Genomic DNA, 19,682 nt, shown 5'->3' with positions numbered 1-19,682 from the left:
CCCTCATCACCCATTCCTACAAACCAATTGGTTATACCCCAGGGTGTATTGGGTCAAAATAAATCCCCTTCTCCCTAAAAATAATAGCAGCTAGCATTAATTGAGCCATCACCACGTGCCATGCACTGTGCTAAACCCTGGCCATGGATCATCTTATGTCACTCTCAGGGTTGGGTGTGTCATTATCCCCATCTGACAGATGAAGAAACAGAGGCTCCAAAAGGGTAAGGTCATAGGAAAGTGGGACAGAGACAGGGCAAGGTGTAAAATCAGGCAGTGACTTCCCAGCCCACATTTGGTACCACTATCCCATCCAGGAATATTTTTTTCCAGATTTCTCTTTTTTTAGCCACTCTGGAAAAAGTATTTCTGACCCCACTGCACTCCCAGTCACAAGTGTGTGTGCTCCACAAAGAAGCCAGCAGCCCCCAACACTCACCCTGCAGGGCAGCTGGGAGCCTCTGGGTTTGCCAGGAAGAGGAGCCCAGCAGGAAGCAGAACCCAGTCAAGTACATGTTCTCCTGGCATGTATGGTGCACTGTGGGGCCACAGGCCTAGGGACAGAGGCGCCTGATGGGAGGGGCTGCTCCTGCTTTCATCCCATCCTCCTATACCAGTACCTTCACCCTCCCCAAGACCCCTAGCCCCACCAGCCCCAGGTTCCCACTCCTTCCCTCAGGACAGCTCCACAACCCAAGGCAACTCACCAGCAACTGAGAGGGGTTAGTGGAGGCTGCCAGGGTCAGTCCCAGGGACATGTTCACAGCTTCTGGGGGAACTGAGGGGACAGATATGTGCATGGTTACCCTCAGGACAGAGGAAGCTGTATGGGCAGGTGTCACCCCAAGACAAGGAAATCTGACCAGTGAAGGGCTTTCAGGTCTTGATGGAGCCATGGGGGTACAGGGGTGTGATGGGCAGGGAGGCCATGAGGGGGTCAAGAAGCCTGTCTAAGGTTAAGGGTCTCAGACAGAGTTGAAGCTGGGAAATGGGTCTTCTGTGCTCCCCAAAGTTCCCTAGAGCTTGGGAGTCTGGATCTGGGTCCCAAGGACAGGCAGTGACTCACTCTGCAAGTGGATGGGCTCACACTTGCCCATGCTGTAGTCACACTGGTAGAGGCTGCCTGTTTGGTTGGCAGCCTTTATCTCCTGGGGGGCTCCAACCACCACCCTAGAGGGAGACAAAGAACACTGCAATTAAAAATGTAGACAGCAGAGCCAGGCTGCCCCTTGACAAGTCTGCTTCACTTCTCTAAGCCTCAGTTATCCCATCTACAAAGTGGAGATTAATAACAATGTAAGTTCCACATGGGAGGGATTTTTGTCTCTTTTGTTCTCTGGTGTATGCCTGGCTCCTGAAACATTTAGTAGTTGGTGCTCAATAAATATTTGTTGAATGGTTGATACCTATGTACCTCATAAGGTTATTGTGAGGACTAAACCAATGCTCACCTAAAAATGCAAATCAAAACTACAATGAGATATCACCTCACACCAGTCAGAATGGCTAAAATCAACACAAGAAACAACAGCTGTTTATGAGGACGTGGAGAAAAAGGAACCCTTGTGCACAGTTGGTGGGAATGCAAACTGGTGTGGCCACTGTGGAAAAGAGTATGGATGTTCCTCAAAAAGTTAGAAATACCCTATGATCTAGCAATTGTACTACTGGGTATTTACCCAAATAATACAAAAATACTAATTTGAAGGGATACATGCACCCTGGTGTTTATAGCAATATTATTTACAATAGCCAAGAGATGAAAGCAGCCAAAGTGTCCACCAACTGATGAATGGATAAAGAAGATGTGGTATTTAGAGATAGGTATAGATAAAGATATTATTCAGCCACATGAAGAATGAAATCTTGCCATTTGCAATGACATAGATGGAGCTAGAGAATATTATGCTGAGTGAAATAGGTCAGTCAGAGAAAGACAAATACCATATGATTTCACTTATATGTGGAATTTAAGAAACAAAGCAAACAAACAAAGGGAAAGAGAGACAAACCAAGAAACAGATTCTTAATTATAGAGAACAAACCAATGGTTACCAGAGGAGAGGGGCATAGGGGGATGGGTAAAATAAGTGATGGGGATTAAAGAGTGCATTTGTCATAATGAGCACCAGGTGATGTATGGAATTGTTGAATCACTATATTGTACACCTGAAACTAATATAACACTGTATGTTAACTATACTGGAATTTAAAATAAAATAAAATAGATCAGTGCCCACATAAAGGGTGCTTGGCACAGCGCTGGGCACTTAGTAAGTGCCTGATAAATATTAGCTGTGATTATCGAGATGGTATGCCAGCACCTGCTTTCAGTCCAACTCTTCATAGCACTGGGGGAATTGCCACACCAGACAGAGATTAAGAGGGTCCTGGGGAAGGACAGGACCCTGTGCATGGAGAGGAGTTGATGAGAACCAAAGGCCAGTCACCACACAGTCTTTACCAGGTATTGCCATACTGGACCACGCTGTGTCCAAATCCAGCACTGTCCATAAGGAAGGTTTTTGGCTGGTCTGTGTCCAAGTTGAAGCAGAGAGAAGAAGCCAAGGCTGGGGAAGGAGGTAAGAAAAGAAACTCTGGAGAAGGGTCTTCCTCCTGTTTCATGTCCCCAACGCCTGCTCTCCCCTATAGGCCCAATGACCCAGCATCTCCTGGACTTCTGAACTCCCAGGCTCAGGCCTCCCTCAGCCCTGCTTCTCTCCTGCAGGCAGTCCAGAGACAGCTCTTCACCCATTGACCTGCTTGCAAGTTTCAATTCTCCATTTTCACAGAGCAACACATAAGCTCTAAAGACACTCCTTTGCCACCCTTACTACTGGGGGCTTCCAGGAAGAAGAATCCAGGAAAATTGGGCCAAAGTGACACTGTGAATAGAGCACAAGTTTGACTTGTTCTGTCTACTTGGGAAATCTCTGGATTGTTCAGGCAACTGGCTCCTTTTCTAACATCTCTTGAACTCCCCTAAAATTAGTTCTTCAATATACTCTCCCTCCAAAAACTCTGGATCCCAAACCCTATGTAATTCCAGATCCCCCTCTTAATATCTGGGTCTAAAACATGTACAGTCTCAGCTCTCTCTCTCTACCTGGACCCCAATCTTCTCATATCCCTTCACTGGGGCCCGTGACTTACCCATCAACAGGAGGAGGGATGTTCTGGTCCTGGTCATGACTGGAAGGTCAGACATGGGCTTCTGAGCTCCTCAGCCACTGAGGGAACAGCTGAACCAGGGTGCAGAGGGAGCAAGTGAGCAGAGAGGTGGTCAGGAGGCCAGAAGCAGGGAGGGAAGTTGTCAGCATGACTCAAGAGGTGGAGGGCGGAGAATAGAACTAAATTAAACAGAAAAAAAGGGTTAAGGCAGCCCACACATGCTGTGTCCCAGAGTCTTTCTTTTTTTCTTTTTAAGATTTTATTTATTTACTGGAGAGAGAACACAAGCAGGGGGAGTGGGAGAGGGAGAAGCAGGCTCCCTGCTGAGCAGGAAGCCCAATGCAGGGCCTGATCCCAGGACCCGGAATCATTACCTGAGCCAAAGGCAGACGCTTAACAACTGAGCCACCCAGGCACCCCTCCAGGAGTCTTTCTAATCAGAGATGTCTTGGCTTGCTTCTCTTGCCTTACCAAACTAGGTTTAGGTGGATAACAAATTCCCTGCCCTGCACCACCTCTCCAAGTTTCTCTAGTTGTACTGGCAGAAGTTTCCTCTTGACCTTGAAACTTCAGTTCACCTGGGGAGGGAAAACCGGCAGATACCAGGGTAAAATTAGGGCCCTAATGAAGACCCTGATGAGAACCCTCCACTTCAGACCTGGAAACCTCTGGGCTAGGAGTCAAGCATCCAGGCCTTATGAGAACAGAGTGAGTATTCAGTCATTTACTCAACATGCTAATTTGAGGCTGATTATGTACCTCTCTATTTTTTTTTAAGATTTTATTTATTTATTTGACAGAGAGAGACATAGCGAGAGGGAACACAAGCAGGAGGATTAGGAGAGGGAGAAGGCTTCCTGCTGAGCAGGGAGCCTGAGGCAGGGCTCGATCCCAGGACCCTGGGATCATGACCTGAGCTGAAGGCAAATGTTTAATGACTGAGCCACCCAGGTGCAGCGTAGCTCTCTATTAACAAAGAGATAAAACACAAACACAAGCCCTGGGATCAATAGAGAGGGCAGATGTGCAAACAGCAAGATGTTGTTATGAAATGAGAAGCCTACTGACCACAGAGTAGCTTACCCAAATTAGAAGGGTGTAGATTTCCGGAAAGTCTTCCTGGATGGGCACTTGAGCTGAGTCTTGAAGGCAACTGACTATGAGGGAGTGTATTTCAGAAGGGATAACCAAATATAGAAGGGGCATAACAGTGGGGAGCCTCTTGGGAAACCTGTGATGAGAAACCAGAGAGTGGGAGGTAGGACGTGGCAAGAAATGAGATCAATACCATGGAGGAGTGGGGACGGGGAAGCAGGCCCCGGGTCTGGAAAGCCCCTAAGGCATGTTTATTTTATCCTGAGGGTAGAGGGAAGAATTGAATTAAATTAGGAAGACTGAGATATTCAAATTTACATTTTAGAAAGCTAGAAAGAGGGGCTGTACGGATCAGGTTTCAATGGAAACTAGCTGGAGACAAATCAGTTAGGAAGGAGGTAATGGGGCCCTGTAGGGTGAGCTAGTGTTGGGTGGGGGATGGACTGGAGGCTGACTGGTCCCTAAGGGGAGGACTGTGGTGATGGAGGGGCAGTGGGCTAGGACAACTTTGGTTTTTAGAAAACCAAAATTTAGTGTTTAAGAGCTTGGATTCTTTCAACCTCTCTAGGTTCCAGTTTCCTCATCCACAAAATGGAGTGATAATAAAAGTACACATGTCCCTGGGCGCCGGGCTTAGTCAGTGGAGCACATGACTCCTGATCTTGGGGTTGTGAGTTCGAGCCCCACGTTGGCGTAGAGACTACATGAAAAACTAATGATGTACTATACAGTGGCTAACTGAATAAACTGAATAAATAAATAAATAAATAAATATTAACCCACAGATTCACACACAAAAAAGATTATTTAAAAATAAAATCTTCAAAAAAAAGTACACACCTCCTATTGTTGCTGGGAAGGTTGAGTTAGTAAGTGTGAAATGCTGAGAAGAATGTGTAAGAGCTTCAGTTATTGGCTATTATCAATGCTATGCTGTGATGATTATTGTGTTATGTAAGAAGGGACTGAAGACCTTCCAAGAAGAGATGTCCTAGAAGAGGGTTGAATGAATGGGACTAGATCTCAGGAGAAAAGTCTGGGTTGGAGATGAGTTTTAGATCCATCAGAAGTGTTGGATGAGATCCTGATGGGAGTGTAAAGAAGGAAGAGAAAGATAGGCAGAGGAGGGGGAGAAAGCCAGTGTTGGCAGCAGAGCAGGAGCCAAAGAATATTGAGAAGAAAGGAGTCCCCAAAGAGGGAGAAAGAAGCCAGGAGGAAAAATAAAGGGCATCATGGAAGGGCTGTCTTGAGTGTAAATAGCGTCACAAGCTGCCAGATGTCAAGTGCGGTAAGAAATGAGGAAGTCCCCAGTTCTGACAATAGAGGCTGCCAGCGACCCTCGAGTCAGCTGTGCCAGAGTAGTGGGAGAGGATCTGGGAATGAGGAAGGTGGGCAGCAATGTCACGTGGGTATAAGGAGCCCTGAAAAGACCTCAGATGCAATATGGCTGGAGAAAAGCCCTGGAATTCTTGGAGATGAAGAAAATTTGAGGGAGAAGGAAATGGTGACAGAGAAACCCAATAAAGAGAAAGGAGAAGTGACACAGATTCTGAAGAGAATAAAAGACAAACCAGAAAGGACTCAAGTCAGAAGATGTCTGTGAGACTAAGAGCTCACAGGCAGTGTGAGCACCAGAGAGGACCCCAGCCTTCAAAGGTGCCCTGAATCCTGACCCTTCCATTGCTTCCTTTCCTCGGGCTTGGGTTCCACCCTTGGTGGGTGAGAGTACACAAGACAAGAATATTGGACAAATAAGCCTTCATTTCTTCTTTCAAGCTGCCCAACATACTTCCATGATACTTCAGAGAAAAGCCAGGCAAGGTAAGACATCTCACCTTTAGCAAAGATAACTTAAACCATAAAAGTGTAGAACAGAATATGTCTTTAACTCAACCCATCCATTTTACAGATGAGAGCAGGGAGGCTCCAGCCAGGAACTAAAATTCACAGGCCCTTTCCATTTCAGTGAATCATGGTGTGACACTTCCAGAAAAAGGACAGCAACTGAGGGAGATAATATAAGCAAGGAAGGAGTGGACACCCAAGTTCCCTAATCTCCTCAGCCCAGTGACTGTCCATCTGGCACCCCAAGGGTGTTCAGAGGGAGAGGGTCTGGGGAAGTTTGGAGGGCAGCCAGCCTTTCCTACTGCTGGCATCCCTCACTCAATAAATTTCTGCTCTGTCCCTGAGCCTAGAGGTGCTGACTGAAGGAGATACTGGCAGGGCGGTGGGGCAGGAGGGGCTGCATCTGATCTGTCACATACTTGGGGGGGGTTGTTAGTGGAGAAACAAGGACAGAAGCTGTTTCAATTCAGGTCTGATTTGCCTGAGCTAAGTAGAACTGAATAATCTTGGGTCTGTCTCCCATATTTCTTTTCCATGGAAAGAGAACAGAAATCTGGTGGGTGGAAACCCTCGTATTTTTCAGTCCATTTCCACCCCACCCTTACCCTTGAGGCCCGAATGGATTTTCCCTAGAGTTTCTGCCCTTCCTCTTACTACATGAAATCTGTCTCACTTCTCTGTCTTTGAAGGACATTGCCCACCTCACCACCAAATTTTCTCAAAACAGAATTTTTTTAATTCTATAGTGTAGAAACACACATGCATACTCAGGTTCTCAGGAAGAGACTGTCCTCCAAAAGCAACTGGTTTTCCCTGAACTCCCGGAGCTCTAAGCATAAAGTTCTGTTATGATGGATGATTTGAGAGTGCTAGAGGATTTTAGCCAGTGGTTGGGAAGCTTGGGACATGGACAAGAGAAGCAGGCATGGGGTAATAACATTTTGGTGGCAGAACAAAAGAGCTGAGGTAATACTAACATATCATTGTACACTTTATGTCTGTTAGCTCACTGAATCTTCACAACAGTCCTATGCGGGTGGGGAGTTTCTATTATCCTCATTTTACAGATGCAAAATTGAGACACAGAGAAGTTGAGTCATTTGTCTCAAGTTGCCCAGCTAGTACAAGGTAAAGACAAATTTCAAGGCACCAAAATCTTGACCACACTACTAATGATCTTACTTCCTCCTCTCTACCCCATCTGCTGCCTGGGCAGCATTTGTTCACGCAACCATTCATCCCACACACAGGAGCTGTTCATGTGACCCAGGCTGTGGGTTAGTTGCTGGGGAAGCCAGACAAGCAGGAAAGCGTGCTGACCTTCAAGGGGATCATACCCTACAAGGGAGACAATATTTTCATGCATTCAAATCACAAGTTTTACTAGATGGCAGGATGACTTGAATGGCTCAGGGAGGAAGTGATTAACTCTGCTTTGATGAGTCTCAGAAGAAGAGGCTTGGGGGGAAAAAATGCGTTGATACACCAGGGACTGAGGTAGGGACTATAGACTTCAATATAGGGACTGTTTCCTTCTGGCCCCTCTATCCCCAGCATTCAGCACAACACCGGACACACAGCCAGACACACAGGAAGCACCCAATCAATACTTGGTACCTGCATGAAGTTAAACAACGGCAGAGCTAATCCCAGGCAAGGGAACAAGTCTTTTTGTACAGAAGATCCAACAGTTCTGGTCTCAGTCACTGTTGCAGCTCAGCTATGTGCCTGGGAAATAGCACTTGCTGCTGTTTGTTGCTGCAGTCTTTATAAGCTGAGGGCAAGGGTGAAAATTAACAATCAGTCTTCCTAGTGAAAAATAAGAGGTGACACCTTCTCAATGAAAGCTCATTGAGAGCAGACACTCATTTCTCTTTGTCTTTCCAAGGATGGCCATTAGGACTGGAGTAGATATAACCAGGGCTCAAACATGTCTGTTGGGTATGTGGATGAATGAGTGTGATAAGAGGGTAGATGAGGGGGTGTCTGGGTGGTTCAGTTGGTTGAACATCTGCCTTCAGCTCAGGTCATGGTCTCGGGATCCTGGGATCAAGCCCCGCACTGGGCTCCCTTCTCAGTGCAGAGCCTGCTTCTCCCTCTCCCTCTGCCATTCCCTCTGCTTGTGCTCACTCTCTCTCTGTCAAATAAATAAATAAAATCTTAAAAAAAAAAGAGCAGATGAGTTTGTGTGTGGACAGGTGAGCAGATGACTAGGTAGATGGAAAGGTGAGTGGATGGGTGGGTAAGTGCGGTGGATGGGTATGTGGAAAGGGAGTCTGCACAGATTGGAAGTTAATGGACCAAGTGTTCAGCCCAGATCACCCGGGGATCTGCTCAATAGTTGTATAAATCAGAAGGCTGCCTCAGAACAAGGAAGAAGCAGCCTTTCTAGGAGGCAAACTAACTTGAATTAAGGCAAATTCTGGATACAACAGGGATTTATTTAGGTTGAGTAAAAGGCTTTAGGAAATAAGTAGAGAAATGTTAGGGAGCACAGCAAATGTGTGCCTGGTGGATGAGGAAAATCATAGGGCAACAGTGAAGGGAAGAGGAAGGAGCACTGGCTTGGCTCATGTACAGAAATTGGCAAAACCCCTGGGAGAGCCAAAGTGTTGCTCTTGCTCTAACTCCCACTGCTGGTAAGTGATTTAGCTGGAATGAGAAAACTATAGTACTTAATTTGTACTTAAGTTCTGTGAAATAGAGGCAGAAGAGAAACGGAGAAGCAAAGATGAGTCACTGGGAGACAGGGGAAAAGAAGAGGAAATGATGTAGTCAGAGTAAGGGAGGGGTAGGGGCTGAAGTCTTGATAACTGGTCTATCTCCTGTGTTTCCTTGGAGAGAACATTCATACTTTCTATCTGAAGGCTCCACAATGCTGTCCCAGTTCCCAGCCTTAGATTCAACTCACAGAGGTTGAACGGGCAAAGCGGGCTGGAGTCCAATCTATGGAAAGTCTGCCTGACCTTGGTCAAGTTAACATAACCTCACTAAGCATCAATATCCTCTTCTGCAAAATGGGAACAATAATATCCACCTCACTGGGCAGGTGTGAAGAATCTTGAGAACTGGATTGGCCTTCAGGACAGGACTTATCCAGCCCTCTCTGAACTAGAGTCTGGTCAGCATACTCCTTAAAAATATATGAAACCTTGAGCAATGGTATGATTCCACCTGAGCTGCAACACGTAGATCAAGATGCCCTTAAACTAGAAAAGATAGTAGTCTTCTGCCCACTCCACTCTGTTTGTAACTCAAAAACAATTCTAAATGAAAAAGTAAGTGCAAGAAAAGTCCTTGAAGTTCTGGTTTTCCTTCCAATACTACTTTGATATTTCTTTGGGACTGACAAATATTATATCCTTTTCAAAAAATTATTCCCTCATTTTTTTTTTGATGCCTTTACTTTAATGGAGCCTTAAGCACAGGAGCTGTGGGAGTTCTGGCTCAGAGCTGCTATCCCAGGTTAAGTATTACCAGTGCCTCTTTCCTTCTCCAAGGTTGTCCTGCCTAAACATACAGTCAGCCAGGATAGGCAGCCTGAGTTTAAGCAACATGGCAAATAACCTGATGGGTGTCATAGACTTCTTGACCAGCGCTCCCCCGAAAATCACCCCTCTCCCACACACACATATACCCACTTTCCTTTCTAAGTCTGTACAAGACTTAGCATTTGTAAAAAGCTGCAAGCTCCCTAAAAAGCAGAAAAAGTAAATGCATTTACAAAAATGCAGAGGGAGTAAGTTCCCTTGCTACTACTGCAAGCTATACATCTGTCATTCGTTCATTTGCAAGTATCCATTGAGCACCTGCTCAGTGCCAGGTATAGTGCCCAGGGCAAAGAAACAAATAAACTCAAGCATTTTTTCAGATAGTGATAAAGGTTATAAAGAAAACAAAATGGTCCAGAACATTCTTTAGAGTGGCCATTGCCTTGGATCTGGTTTCCTAGCAGCAGTCTGAGATGGGAATTTGGGAGCTAATGATTACTGAAGGAGGCTCTTAAGAGAAGGGTATGAGGGAAGCAGGATATAGCAGAGAAAAAAGCTAAATGATAATGAGACTGGAATCTAGCTTCAGCCTGATCCCAGGGGGAGCTCTGGAACAGGAATTGCATCCCAGAATGGGCCCCACTTTTAGACCAAGGTCTGGTCTGTGGTACTTGCTGTGTCCATTAGTCATTGATCCCTGGCCATTCTTCCACCTTCTCCCACACCCAGGGATAGAGACTGCTCCTGTTCAGCCAAGGATGATTCTCCAGAGAATGGGGCAGCTGTGAAACTTTAGCAGCCAACAAATTCAACATAGAGAAATTGTTCTTGACCATTGTGGAGGAATCTGGGAGGGGAACATACAGCATCTAGTGATTATAGAATCATTTAATCTCAATTTCCTTTTAGGGCAAAATGAAAGAGCAAGGTGTCCTAGGAAGTTAGTGTGGGAGCACAGAACAGCAGACATCTACTGTCTTGGAGAGAACATGGGCCAAGAGGGGCTACACCTGGGAGAGGCTAGTCTGGAGATGCTTGTGGGAATTAGGGGTGGGAGAATTCCAGAGAGTAGGAGTAAGACTGGATCTTCAGGTTCAACTTCTATATCTTGGTCTTGGCTTGGTAGCTGGATTATTCTCAACAGGCAAATGTATGTATGGCAGAAACTGGCAATCTATGCATTCAATTTTTGTTTACTCAGAGGGGCCTGGAACTTCAATGTACAGCAAGGGATGAGGGCAGATTAGGGAACTGATTTCAGCAATTGTTCAAAGTCTGTGCCAAAATGGGAATGACCACAGAGAAACTGGAAAGGAGATGGCTGCATTTATTTTTCTTTTTATCACAGTAACTGGACCAGGAGATTGTGGAAATAAATGAAAACCAACAAAATGCCTGTTCAGTCAAAGGCTATTTATTCAGAACTTGCTCCAGCAAGAAAGTCACTTGCTAGACTATCACTTGTATTTTGACGGATACTCAAAGACAGGCAAAGAGGAATGGATAAGCTTTATCATATAAAAGAGGAAGTCTTTAGGTGTGCCTTGCCTGGAGGCTGTCAGCTCAGGGAAGCTGGAAGCTGGTTAACTAGAAGCAGGACATCCTGTGATTGGTTAGGGGAGCATATTTGGCTTTCTCTGGTTGGTCCTAAATTGGATCCAAGGACAAAAATTAGTTATTAATCAAGGCCAGTGGCTCATTTTGAGCTAATTATTAGAGGTATTATTCTTTGGTTTCCTGGACCACTTGCTGAAGATGTGACTTCCTACAAGTCTGACAGAGCTGGCAGGCTGGCTCCTTGGGCTGAATATTGTAGTTAATGGGTGGGTTTCTTGGGCTGGTTACTGCAGATTGTGGGTCAGGGTTCTGTTTCAATGTATGGACTGTCCATTACCCATTTGTATATTCATTCTCTCAAGATATAGAAAATGTGAAGTACTTGTTATAATGAGCACTGGGAATTACATGTGATGAATCACTAAATAAAATTATTAATTAATTACTTAATTAATAATTAATACAAGTGGGAAATAAAGAAAATGTGAAGTAGTTACATATAGCCACATACTATATAGTCCTGAAGAAATGTTTTGTACCACAGGGAAACAGATTTCTTTTATGTTATGTTAGTCACCATACAGTACATCATTAGTTTTTGATGTAGTATTCTATGATTCATTGTTTGCATATAACACTCAATGCTCCAAGCAATACCAGCCCTCCTTAATGCCCATCACAGGGCAAACCCATTCCCTTCACACCCTCCCCTTTAAAACCCTCAGTTTTATTACCAGAGTCCATAGTCTCTCATGGTTCATCTCTCCCTTTGATTTCCCTCCCTTCGTTTTTCCCTTCCTTCTCCTAATGTCCTCCCTGCTATTCTCTATGTTCCACAAATAAGTGAAACCATATGATAGTTGACTTTCTCTGCTTGACTTGTTTCATTTAACATAATCTCCCCCAGTCCCACCCATGTTGATGAAAAAGTTGGGTATTCATCCTTTCTGATGGCTGAGTAATATTCCATTGTATATATGGACGACCTCGTCTTTATCCATTCATCTGTTGAAGGGCATCTTGGCTCTTTCCACAGTTTGGCTATTGTGGACACTGCTACTATGAACATTCGGGTGCATGTGGCCCTTCTTTTCACTACACCTGTATCTTTGGGGTAAATACCCAGTAGTGCAATTGCTGGGTCATAAGGTAGCTCTATTTTTAACTTTTTGAGGAACCTCCACACTGTTTTCCAAAGTGGCTGTACCAGATTGCATTGACACTAACCCCTTTCTCCACAACCTCTTCAACATTTGTTGTTTCTTGCCTTGTCAATTTTTGCCATTCTAACTGGTGTAAGGTGATATCTTAAAGGGGTTTTGATTTGGATTTCCCTCATGACTAAAGATGATGAACATTTTTTGATGTGTCTGTTAACCATTTGTATGTCTCTTTTTGAGAAGTGTCTGTTCATTACTTTTGCCCAATTTTGACTTGATTATTTGTTTTTTGGGTGTTGAGTTTGAAAAGATCTTTATAGATCTTGGATATCAGTCCTTTATCTGTACTGTCATTTGCAAATATCTTCTCCCATTCGGTGGATTGCCTCTTTTTTTTTGTTGACTGTTTCCTTTGCTGTACAGAAACTTTTTATCTTGATGAAGTCCCAAAGTTCATTTTTGCTTTTGTTTCACTAGCCTTTGGAGATGTATCTTGAAAGAAGTTGCTGTGGCCAATGTCAAAGAGGTTACTGCCTATGTTCTCCTCTAGGATTTTGATGGATTCCTGTCTCACATTGAGGTCTTTCATCCACTTTGAGTTTCTCTTTGTGTATGGTGTTAGAGAATGGTCAAGTTTCATTCTTCTGCATGTGGCTGTCCAAATTTCCCAGCACCATTTATTGAAGAGACTGTCTTTTTTCCATTGGATATTTTTTCCTGCTTTGTCGAAGTTTAGTTGACCATAAAGTTGAGGGTCCATTTCTGGGCTCTCTGTTCTGTTCCATTAGTCTATGTGTCTGTTTTTCTGCCAGTACCATGCTGTCCTGGTGATCACAGCTTTGTAATATAGCTTGAAATCAGGCAACATGATGGCCCCAGCTTTCTTTATCCTTTTCAACATTTCCTTGGCGATTTGGGGTATTTTCTGATTCCATACAAATTTTAGCATTGTTTGTTCCAACACTTTGAAAAATGCCCTTGGTATTTTGATCAGGATGGCATTGAAGGTATAAATTGCTCTGGGCAGCATAAACATTTTAACAAAGTTTATTCTTCCGATCCTTGAGCATGGAATGTTTTTCCATCTTTTTGTGTCTTCTTCAATTTCTTTCGTGAGTGTTCTATAGTTTCTAGAGTATAGATCCTTTGGCTCTTTGGTTAGGTTTATTCCAAGGTATCTTATGGTTTTGTTTTTGGTGCTATTGTAAATGGAATGGATTCTCAAATTTCTCTTTCTACAGTTGCATTGTTAGTATATAAGAAAGCAACTGATTTCTGTGCATTGATTTTGTATCCTGCCACATTACTGATTTGCTGTATGAGTTCTAGTAATTTGGGGGTGGAGTCTTTTGGGTTTTCCACATAAAGTATCATGTCATCTGCGAAAAGAGAGAGTTTGACTCCTTCTTTGCCAATTTGAATACGTTTTATTTCTTTTTGTTGTCTGATTGCTGTTGCTAGGACTTCTAGTACTATATTGAACAATAATGGTGAGAGTGGGCATCCGTGATGTGTTCCTGATTAAGGGAAAGGCTCTCAGATTTTCCCCATTGAGGATGATATTTGCTGTGGGTTTTTCATGGATGGATTTGATGAACTTGAGGAATGTTCCCTCTACCCCTATACTCTGAAGAGTTTTAATCAGGAAAGGATGCTGTATTTTGTCAAATGCTTTTTCTGCATCAATTGAGAGGACCATATGGTTCTTCTCTCTCCTCTTATTAATGTGTTCTATCACATTGATTGATTTGCGAATGTTGAACCACCTTTGCGTCCCAGGGATAAATCCCACTTAGTCGTGGTGGATGATCCTTTTAATGTATTGTTGGATCCTATTAGCTAGGATTTTATTGAGGATTTTGGAATCCATATTCATCAGGGATATCAGTCTGAAATTCTCCTTTTTGATGGAGTCTTTGCCTGGTTTGGGGATTAAGGTAATGCTGACCTCATAGAATGAGTCTGGAAGCTTTCCTTCTGTTTCTATTTTTTTGAAACAGCTTCAGGAGAATAGGTATTATTTCTTCTTTGAATGTTTGGTAGAATTCCCCAGGGAATCCATCAGGCCCTGGACTCGTTTTTTGGGAGGTTTTTGATCACTGCTTCAATCTTGTTACTGGTTATTGGCCTGTTCAGGTTGTCAGTTCTTCCTGTTTCAGTCGTGGGAATTTATAGGTTTCCAGGAAGGCATCCATTTCTTCCAGGTTGCTCAGCTTATTGGCATATAGTTGTTGATAATAATTTCTATTGTTTCTATTTCCTTGGTGTTAGTCATGATCTCTCCCCTTTCATTAATAATTTTATTAATTTGGGTCCTTTCTCTTTTCTTTTGGATAAGTTTGGCCAGTGGTTTTTTGATCTTATTAATTATCTCAAAGAACCAGTTTCTAGTTTCGTTGATCTGATCTACTGTGTTTCTGGTTTCTAATTCATTGATCTCTGCTCTAATCTTAATTATTTCTCTTCTAATGCGTGGCTTAGGCATCGTTTGTTACTTTTTCTCCAGTTCTTTAAAGTGTAAAGTTAGTTGGTGAATTCAGGTTTTTTCTATTTTTTTGAGTGAGGCTTGGATGGCTATGTATTTCCCCCTTAGGAATGACTTTGCAGTATCCCATAGGTTTTGGACCGATGTGTTTTCGTTCTCATTGGTTTCCATGAATTGTTTAAGTTCTTCTTTGATTTCCTGGTTGACCCAAACATTCTTGAGCAGAGTGGTCTTTAGCTTCCAAGTGATTGATTTTCTGCCAAATTTTTTCGTGTGATTGAGTTCCAGTTTTAAAGCACTGTGGTCTGGGAATATGCAGGGAATAATCTTAATCTTTTGGTATCAGTTGAGACCTGATTTGTGACCCAGTATGTGGTCTATTCTGGAGAAAGTTCTATGTGTACTCGAGAAGAATGAGTATTCTGTTGCTTTAGGGTGGAATGTTCTGTATATATCTATGAGGTCCATCTGGTCCAGTGTGTCATTCAAAGCTCTTGTTTCTTTGTTGATTTTCTGCTTAGATGATCTGTCTATTGCTGAGAGTGGAGTGTTGAGGTCTCCTACTATTAACGTGTTATTATCAATATGTCTCTTTATTTTGGTTAACAATTGGCTTATGTAGATGGCTGCTCCCATGTTGGGAGCATAAATATTTACAATTGTTAGATCTTCTTTTTGGATAGACCCCATAAGAATGATATAGTGTCCTTCTGTATCTCTAACTACAATCTTTAGCTTAACATCTAATTTGTCTGATATAAGAATTGCTACCCCAGCTTTCTTTTGAGGTCCCTTCACTTTCAATCTGGATGTATCTTCAGGTTCAAAATTAGTCTCTTGTAGACAGCATATGAATGGGTCCTGTCTTTTTACCCAATCTGCAATGCTGTGCCATTTCATGGGAGCATTTAGGCTGTTCACGTTGTGAGTGATTATTGAAAGATATGGATTTATTGTTATCATATTGCCTGTGAAGTCCTTGTTTCTATAGATTGTCTCTGTAAATTTCTGTTCTATATCACTCTTGGGGTCTTTCTCCTTTTATAGAAACCCACCTTAATATTTCTTGCAGGGTCGGCTTAGTGGTCGCATATTCTTTCAGTTTCTGCCGATCCTGGAAACTCTGTATCTCTCCATCCATTCTAAATGACAGCCTTGCTGGATAAAGTATTATTGGCTGCGTTTTCTTCTCATTTAGTACCCTGAATATGTCTTTCCAGCCCTCTCTGCCTTGCCAGGTCTCTCTGGACAGGTCTGACGTTATTCTGATGTTCCTCCCTCTGTACATAAGGAATCTCTTCTCCCTAACTGCCCTTAAGATGGTTTTCTTGGTTCAAAGATTTGTGAGTTTTACTATTACATGCCATGGCTTTGGTCTATTCTCCTTGATCTTGGGAGGGGTCCTCTCTGCCTCTTGGACGTGAGTGCTTGTTTCATTTCCCAGATTAAGGAAGTTCTCAACTCTGATTTGCTCAAATATATCTTCTAGTCCTCTCTCTCTCTCCACCCCCTCAGGGATTCTAATAATTCTGACATTGGAACGTTTCATCACATCACTTATTTCTCTAATTCTGTTTTCATGGATTTTAAATTGTTTGTTCCAGGCCTCCTCCCATTCCTTCCTTTCTAGATCACTAATTCATTCTTCTGCCTCATTTACCCTAGCTGTTAGAGTATCTAAATTAGATTGGATTTCATTGATAGCATTTTTAATTTCTGCCACATCAGCTCTCATTTCTGCCCTTAGAGAATCTATGTTACCATTAATCATTTTCTCCATCCTAGCTATTGTCTTCATAACTGTTACCCTGAAGTCTATTTCCAACATCTTGCTTATTTCCATGTCCATTTGTTCTGTGACAAAGGTCACAGTCTCTGAGTCTTTCCTATTTTGGGGGTTCCTCCTCTTAGTCATTCTGTTGAGGGGTGGTTGAGGGAATGTACAGAGTTCAAATTATTGACCACCACCCAAGCAAAATACCTGTTTTATAGTGACCTTAGGGTTGTTGGCCTCTTGCTCTTCCAGACTGTCTTCTGGGGGTGGGGTCTGCCATGCTGTTACTCAGGCAATCCTGTTTGGGCAGAATTACCCTGTCCCCTCTGGGGGGGGATGGGCTCAGTGAAAACCGATTTTGGGGGGCTTTTTTTCCTCTGGCGGCTTTCCCAGGTGGCTTTCTGAGAGTCAGAACAGAAGTGACTGTATCCAAACCTCTGCCTCAGACAGAGAGATCGCAGTCTGTTCTTCAGTGAGCTCTCTAGGCCACACTGTCTCCATTTCTGTCTGTGCTGCTAAAAACTACAGCACCCTGGATTGTGCGTCCCACAGCAACACTGCCAGCCCTTGCTTCCAGGTCCAGGTATGTCTCTGCCCTTTGTGCTTCTTCTTCTTTTTTTTTAAGATTTTATTTATTTATTTGACAGAGAGATAGAGACAGAGAGAGTGAGAGGGGAACACAAGCAGGGGGAGTGGGAGAGGGAGAAGCAGGCTTCCTGCCGAGCAGGGAGCCCAATGTGGGGCTCAATCCCAGGACCCCGGGATCATGACCTGAGCCAAAGGCAGATGCTTAACAACTGAGTCAACCAGGAGCCCCATGCCCTTTGTGCTTCTAAAACCACCAGCCACCCCCAGTTCACACATCTGCCCCTGCCGCTTCAGGTTTCAGTGGGGGGGGGGGGGCTGCCCTAAAGTCCTTTCCCTGCTGCTACCATCTGTGAGTCTGTGCCTGGTCCCCAGCATGGGATGCTTTCAAGCCTCCTCAGCTCAGGATCCTGGAAATTCCATCCCTCTTCCATTTATCTTCTGATATCTACCCACAGAATCACAGCTCCCCGCTTCATACCTTGAAACCAACCACTGGAGATATTCTGTTTGTAGAGATCCAGATATATCTTCTTACATCTCAGGCTGATTTCATGGGTGTTCAGAGTGGTCTGGTAGATATCCAGCTCAATTCAGGGGACCGGTTGGAATAGGGTCCCCTACTCCTCCACCATCTTTGCCCCCTCCCTGGGAAACAGATTTTTGAGAGCTATGTCTTCAGGGGTGAAGGACACAAAAAGAACAAGAAGCCAGGCAAACCAAGCCTATTCATTCATTCATTCATTCATTCACCAAACATATAGTCAACAATTGTCTGCTCTGTGTTCCAGATATTGTCCTAGGGGTTCCTGCCCTCCAGGAATGCAGTGTCAAAGAGAAAAAACACATGTTACTGACAGCATATGAGAGGTAAAGCTTCTCTTGGCTAGGCAGTCAGGAGGCTCTGGAGGAAGTGACCTTCAAGCTGAGACAAGAGTCAAGTGAAGGAGGAGAGGAAGTGAGTTCTGGGCAGAGGTAAAGCATGGACAGAGACTGGGAAGTGAGAGAGAGTATCAGAGGAACACAGATATATCCTGACCTGTCCCCAAAAGATCATGGTTAGGCCTGACATCCCAATGTAATTATTAATCACACTCCCTTTCACTTTCAAAAGGGTCCTGGCTGGTCACCCTGTAGTATATGAGAGAAATATGAGCTTGAGAGGGAAGGGCAAGAGCAGAAGGTGGGCTGCAGAGGTAGACAGTGATCACATAGGGCCTTCAAAGGTCACTTTTAATACAATGGGCCCTGGCCTCAGAGCAGGAGAGCTATTTGGAGTGAAGTGAAGAGCCATGTCCTGCCTGTTCATGGTGGCCTCTACCTAGCTGCAGCCTCATGTTGCCTCACCCATTTTTCAAGAAAAACCATAAATCTGGATTTCTCTCAGAAATCTCTCAATTTTAGGGTGGGGAGAAGGAGTAACTGGGTGATGGGCATTAAGTAAGGCACACAATGTAATGAGCACTGGGTGTTATATACAACTGATGAATCACTGAACTCTATCTCTAAAACCAATACACTATATATTAATTAACTGAATTTAAATTAAATTTAAAAAAGAAATCTCTCAATTTTAAAATGTCAGCAACTAATAAAAAACAAATAAACAAAACCATGTAGGCTAAATAAAACCTGAGGGCTGGATTTGGCCTAAGGGTTGCCAGTTAGAAATCTCTTTTCTTTTTTTATTATTATGTTCAATTAGCCAACATACAATACATCATTAGTTTTTGATGTGGTGTTCAATGATTCATTAGTTACATATAACACCCAGTGCTCATCACTACAACGTGCCCTCCTTAATTCCCATCTAGACTGTAAATGAGTAAAAGGGAAAAATTAAAAAAAAAAAAAAGACTGTGAGCTTTCCCTGAGGAAGGGAAATCCACACTATCAGGATGCATATCTCTGGTAATCTTGAGAGAGTGGAAAGAGAAATACCTTCCAAGTACGTTTCTCATGCATCTACAGGGAAAACAGGTCAGATAATTTCTCTATCAGGTCATCTATCCACCTAGAGGGAAGGAATAAATGGGTGGGATCCCACCTTTGTGCTTTCAGAGGTTGATGATAAATCCTGGAGCGCAAACCAAGTGGGTTCATCAGGAAGGTCCCACAGATGGAGAAAGTATAACTGAAACCGGTGACCATCCTGAGGATGGATAGAGTGGAACACTCCCAGCCCCCCATTTTGAGTGCAAGCCATATCATAAGTCCTGACAAGAAGGAGGGGCCTGAAATGCTAGGAATTGGGCTAGTAGCACCATCAAGAAACCTTCAGGCTTTACCACAAGTTTAGTTTATTGGACCAAGTAGGAAAATAGGACTTTTGAGATGGTAATGGTATTACTTACAATACAGGGGCAGCTGCTGTAATGGAGGTTCAGAATACCAGTGTTATAAAAAAGATTAGTGTTCATTTCTCTTTCTTATAACAATATGAGATTATGGAGTCCAGGACTAACATGGTAGTTCTACAGAGTTAGAACCCAGATTCCTTCTGTCTCACTCTGGCCTTC

The 19,682-nt window shown here is 43.5% G+C and overlaps 1 protein-coding gene and 1 long non-coding RNA gene across 5 annotated transcripts in view; both read right to left on the bottom strand.

The window, feature by feature from the left end:
- LOC114214336 (integrin alpha-X-like) overlaps positions 1–3,313 on the bottom strand; it is a 52,202-nt gene extending 48,889 nt beyond the window's left edge. Inside the window, exons 1-5 of one of the 4 annotated variants that reach the window (XR_003610401.2) lie at positions 3,154–3,312; positions 2,465–2,570; positions 1,067–1,170; positions 708–778; positions 440–554 (exon numbers count right to left, since the gene is read on the bottom strand). Coding sequence is in view for 3 of the 4 variants with exons in the window: in XM_028109898.2 (XP_027965699.1) it covers positions 440–554; positions 708–778; positions 1,067–1,170; positions 2,465–2,570; positions 3,154–3,208 (451 nt within the window). In the remaining variant the exon portion in view is untranslated. Of the gene's footprint in view, positions 1–439; positions 555–707; positions 779–1,066; positions 1,171–2,464; positions 2,571–3,153 lie in introns of all 4 variants that reach the window. The other 3 variants (XM_028109898.2, XM_028109896.2, XM_028109899.2) reach the window with 3 other exon arrangements.
- A 225-nt stretch (positions 3,314–3,538) lies between these two features.
- LOC148162865 (uncharacterized) lies at positions 3,539–18,164 on the bottom strand. Its single transcript, XR_015769557.1, has 4 exons — positions 17,645–18,164; positions 7,729–7,885; positions 4,255–4,402; positions 3,539–3,749 (listed from the first exon to the last, which is right to left on the bottom strand). It is a non-coding gene; the product is annotated as an uncharacterized LOC148162865 (long non-coding RNA).
- Positions 18,165–19,682: the final 1,518 nt, after the last annotated feature.

The sequence above is a fragment of the Eumetopias jubatus genome, unplaced genomic scaffold (assembly GCF_037043125.1).
Source record: "Eumetopias jubatus isolate StellerSeaLion01/CBP00866 unplaced genomic scaffold, mEumJub1_p1.0 scaffold_12, whole genome shotgun sequence".
NCBI lineage: Eukaryota > Metazoa > Chordata > Mammalia > Carnivora > Otariidae > Eumetopias > Eumetopias jubatus.
This window is presented reverse-complemented; position numbering and strand designations above follow the sequence as displayed.